We start from the raw sequence: 5265 nt of genomic DNA, 5'->3' as shown, positions 1-5265 counted from the left end.
ATACGAAATGGTCTCCGTTTTATCACTTTGTGAAGGTGTAACCGGGGTTCAGGTTTGGGGGTGTAATATTATATATCTTAGTTGGGGTCTATAGACCTGTTTAGCTATTGTAGAGCGGGTCTTTGCGGTGTAAGAAGAATGATGGATTTTCGCTTCCAAAAATTTGGTCAATTCCGAGTAAAGGGTATGTCGAACTGAGGGGTGGTATTTTACCACTAAGGACAGGGTTATTCATCAAGTACCCATTCCCTCTTTGTCTCTGTATGGTAAACGGGGTACGCTCGGCATACCAGCGTTGTAACACGCTAGGAACGACTCCTGAGATCTGATAACACTTCAACAGCAAGATCCAGATAGAACAATCAATGCATCTCAATGGGACACCTCAATACTAGCACATACCAGTATCCGTCAATCCGACAGGGTATTCTGTTGGTGTAAGGTACGGAGTATCACCACATGAATGAACCTCGTTTCTCATGTCATGGTTTTTTTAATTTTAATTTTATGATTGTAGTCGTATGAAGTATAATACTCGTCTCACGCCAGGCTGTGTCAGTTTGCGTGATGCCTCGAACTAGACGTAGGCCTTGTTGTTTATGGACTGACGGGGCGGGCCACCAGTGCATCTAGCTCTCCTATATTCTGTAGTATAGGTTTGCCTGTTATTTCCGAATCCTCTAAGCAGTCTTGTATTGCGAGTCCGAATCTTGAGACTGTAGCATGGCATCACAGCACAGGCTAGGTTGCAACCGACGAGTAAGACGGGAACCAGTCTTCAGGCGTCTTTGAACCGGCGATATACACTCCGCGCCTTACGGACAAAGCTCAGGCCCATCAACACCCTACCGGTATTGAAAGCTTTGTTAGTCGGCATGGCACTATTACTGTATGTTACAGCGCGGTTCTTCCGGTATGGTAAAAGTTACCATACAAAACATAAAGCGATGCTTAGTGGGTAACGAATAACCAAGTGTGACAATACCGTGCGGGGAACTCACAAAATTTCCCCCATCGGAGTTGACACCCGGTTCTGCCACCGCTGAACCAACCCTGAGCCTACCTGGAGCCAACCCTGAGCCCACCCTGAGCCCACCCTGAGCCTACCCTGAGCCTACCTGAGCCCACCCTGAGCCTACCTGGAGCCTACCCTGAGCATACCTGAGCCTACCTGGAGCCCACCCTGAGCCCACCCTGAGCCTACCTGGAGCCTACCCTGAGCCCACCCTGAGCCTACCTGGAGCCTACCCTGAGCCTACCTGGAGCCTACCCTGAGCCTACCTGGAGCCTACCCTGAGCCTATCTGGAGCCTACCCTGAACATACCTGAGCCTACCTGGAGCCCACCCTGAGCCTACCTGGAGCCTATTCAGATCCGAAAAATAGACATCTTCGAATTACTACTTTTAGTTGTGTTCGGGTGTTATTCCGAAGACAGAAGATCGCCAATAAAAATTTTTGTATTCTTTGCTTCCTATTGGATTTGTACAATGATTACTTCCTCTGCATGTTGTTCATATTAAGTATAGATTCTCTTTCGATTTTATACCCGTAAGTAGAATAGACTGCAGTTATAATATATATTTGATTGCGACAAAACCCTGTGAGCTACCAGGAACAGAACGCTTGACGCGAAAAGTACGCCGTACGTAATGATCAATTTATCGTGGCACACGCTCCTTTGATAGTGGAAAGTCAAAGTCCTATTCCAGTATCACAGCTTCTCCCCTTGGAAAGCGAGACCCATTTGCTAGTCTTCGCTGCGGACTTGCCTTGTGTTTGTGGGTTGCCAGAAAGAAATAGAATACCCTTATATGTAGCAAGAGAACTGTAGGAGACGCGTAGAATGTTGCACATTCGTGAAACCGTGCAGATACGAGCATGACAGAAATTCGCCAATACCAAAGAGTCGTGCACCATATCCTTGTCTCCTAGCACTCTTTAGAATGGGGATTGTAAACGCAATTCAAACTACTGGAGAGCAGAGATGCTCTAGCGAGAACGACCAGATCCTCGCTTGGGCGGTGCTTCCCCGCCAACAAGGGTTGCTGCTGGACATTAGCATTATACGATACCTTGCTGGGAGAACTCACATTTCTCAGAGACTTGATTGATCCTGCCGTCTCGGTAGCGGACAGAAAACCCACAGCGGCAGAATCGATTGGCCATCGCTCCAGATCATTCACGCCAACAACGCCTTGATCTTTGTCATATTTCTGCATGAGCCGCATTGTGATCGAGGGAAGAGCCGCAATATATGCGGCTTCAGATTGCCTTGGCGTGCAATCTATACAAAGGTCCAGACTTGCTGCGAAGTGTTAGTCAGATAATGCAAGGATGCGGCCACCAACAAACCTATCTTAACGATCCCGTCAATGCCAAACAATATATCATCACAGGTTAATGATTGGTGCGCAAGGCCAAACCTAAATAAATAACAGGCACCGTCGAGGATCTAAAGAGTCAGAACAGCTCATCGAAAGGGCATGGGGGACAAACCTGGCTTACGATGGATCCCAATTCTGTCTCGTTGGGATAAACGGATGGAAAAGCCACAACGTGCGCGAGCGTCAGCGGCAAATCATCCACCAAGAAGAACGCGAGATCTTCGTGCATGTAGCATTCGTGTAATGAAAGAACGTTCCTGTGTTCTAGACGTCCGAATCTGTATATCAGTCTTCGAGCATTCTCTTTCGCGTATGTCCGGATTGCTACCATGCGAGACGGGCGGGTGCGGCGTGTGGCAATGGTGACTTTGCCAGCAATTTCATATGTAATGACTTTCCGATAGGTATCCCACGGCGATTCCTGTCTTACAATCAAGACGGATGCAATGTTTTCCAGACCACACAAGTGGGGTAGGCAAAGGCTCTTGGGAGGCCCCGTGACAACCTTCACTCTGCTGCCGCAGTGAGGCCCAGTTGGTTTCGTGGTGGCCGCCGCATGAATCTCGCAGGTATTGGTGGCCGACATCGAAATGGGGAGCTGAGATTGAGCATTGATAGTGTCAAGGTCACATATCATGTTGTCTTTGAACGGGTTGGATGACATGATGACGGGAGTATGTTTTCCCCGATCAAATACTTGCAAGAATCAAGACAGGAAGTGAAATTCAAATTATTTATACGCGCGGTGTTGAAGATTTGCACTCGTCAATGAAGTAGATGAGAGCTTTGACCGATTTTCAAAAGAAGAGGCTTATCAGCCACGGGGCTTACATACAAACAACTATCCGCATGTATAACCTTTGCGACTGCTATGTGCTGGTCAGCCCTCATGAAAATGAGTCTCGAGCTAATTGAGGTTTCCATACTAATGGGCACATGACCGCATTGCTCAGCATAGTGGCCCCCTAACTCAACTTCCTTAGAATCCTGTTACCCATAACAGGGCTTTCCAGTAATGGGAGGCTGTTCACCAATGGAATGGAATAATGGAATCTAGGATTCAAATAACTGACAGCGCGAAGAGGAAAAAAAAAGAAAAAGGAAAACATGCCACAAGCTGTCAAATAAGCCAGAGTCTGCGGCAACTTCTTTGTAATGATGGCCTCATTTACCTTGTTTGATCCATGACATGTTCATGTCAACGAGTGCACAGGATCAAACATAAGATGGTTATTACAGTAATTGGTAGGCTCGGGGAATGATAAACTTGCCAGTCATTTTTGCGCTGCGCAACGGTAGTTCCACTTACGTAGCCTATTAATGATAACTAGCGACTTATATGCGACCAGGGTCTAATTAAAGCCACAACAGCTATATTCGACAAATGAAGGGAGAGAATCCGATGGACTTGGTTATGGTCATGTATGACTTTGGCTTGGAAGCCCGCTTTTCAGCACGGCGAGTCGCCCTCACATGATTCTCCGACTAGTACTGCTACGGCTGCTCTGGGTCTCGACGCTCTAGGCTTTCCTGTCTTACCAATACTTGAGTCGACTCCAGTTGACAAGTGATGTCTTATTGGTCCATTTGGATTAATGTGCTGGTACTTAGATATAGAAAGACCGCAAAAAAGCCGAGTTGTAAGGTCCAACAGCCATGAACGGATTAGCAGAATGGCGCAAATGCCTCAGTTCTGGTAGATGGTACAACAAAAGCCATTGCATCGCTGCAAGTGAAGCAGGTTGAGTAACCCAAAGAGTGGCTGGCTTTGGTATTCGAGGTGATTTGGCTTTTGAAAATGCTATTGCTTCCTCATTCCAATGCCCGATCTATCTGGTAGATTCTGTCTGATCTTTCTAATCTCTATTGCATTGAGTGGAGATGAAGATGCACCTGGCTTTCGCATATTTACTTTTGCTTGTCGAGTGGACTCACATCACCTACAGGATAACGTCCAACCCATCTTCGTGCCTGAAAGGGTTCTATCCATGACTAATAAACTTGAAGCTCAGCACGTTCTTAAATATACCGATTCTTGGTTCCCCAACATTTTATTTGATCTTCAATTTTCAAGGACCAGTTATGTTATCCGAACATAGCGAGCTAGGTTAGAAAAACAGAAAGCGCCTCAATCATATAGCCGCTCCTCATCTACAGCAGCACATTGCCGGCACTTCTCTCCTGGCTGTGTTGGTGCGGGATCAAGATCGGAGACAGCGTCAGTTTCCACCTCTTTCCTCGCGATGATCTCTTCGTATCTGCTCTGTAGCATCCGTGTGGCGAGATGCATAGTGGCCCACTCCCTGGATGAAATGGTGTCGAAAATCAAGATGCGATCGGATAGCGTTTGTAGGTATTGAATTGTGTCGTTGAGCATTTCAGTACTAACTATTGTAAGGCTTGGGGGACTCTTCCGATGCATCAGCTGTGAACGTCCTGGTTTTTGAGAGGCGGAGTACGAAATCCGGCGTTGTTTTCGTGGGAGGGATGAGGACTTGGCTGCTCTCTTTTTTGCGTTTGTTGGGGGAAAGTCTTGATTTTCAGCCTTGATGGCGATTGGAGGCAACGTGTAGGACCCTGGGCTAGCAAGAGAGGTAGCAACAGAAGTAGCCACCTCTGTAGCTACAGATCCGGTGGGCTGGTCAACAGAGGGCTGTAGAACTTGGCTTGTGTGGCCGCGATTCCCATGGGTAAATTGACCAACCACCCGACGGAAATTTTCAGCCGATTCATTGCCTCCATGAGATAGATTGTCAGCCGATGGATTCCTTGAGAAGGGGATCTAAGATAACAATACCAGTTTGCCATGTAATTCCATTGTGCTCTTCTGTGTCTGGGGTATTGGACTGCTTTGATACCTTTGGCAGCTCATTATCCAT

The 5265-nt window shown here is 47.1% G+C and overlaps 2 protein-coding genes across 2 annotated transcripts; both read right to left on the bottom strand.

The window, feature by feature from the left end:
* Positions 1–1930: 1930 nt before the first annotated feature.
* Positions 1931–3050, bottom strand: N7506_003331 (uncharacterized protein; the record flags this gene model as incomplete). The annotated part of the gene is made up of 4 exons (XM_056952626.1): positions 1931–2047; positions 2093–2307; positions 2355–2454; positions 2508–3050. 4 exons carry the CDS (start codon positions 3048–3050, stop codon positions 1931–1933), a joined length of 975 nt encoding a protein of 324 aa, XP_056814318.1.
* Positions 3051–4514: 1464 nt separating this feature from the next.
* N7506_003330 (uncharacterized protein) lies at positions 4515–5265 on the bottom strand (the record flags this gene model as incomplete). The annotated part of the gene is made up of 2 exons (XM_056952625.1): positions 4515–5122; positions 5184–5265. The coding sequence occupies 2 exons, from the start codon at positions 5263–5265 to the stop codon at positions 4515–4517; spliced, it is 690 nt and encodes a 229-aa protein (XP_056814317.1).

The sequence above is a fragment of the Penicillium brevicompactum genome (assembly GCF_028827555.1).
Source record: "Penicillium brevicompactum strain IBT 35665 chromosome Unknown utg000002l_segment0_segment0, whole genome shotgun sequence".
In the NCBI taxonomy this organism is placed as follows: Eukaryota; Fungi; Ascomycota; class Eurotiomycetes; order Eurotiales; family Aspergillaceae; genus Penicillium; species Penicillium brevicompactum.
Note: the sequence above shows the minus strand (reverse complement) of the source record. Positions and strands in the feature narration are given on the sequence as shown.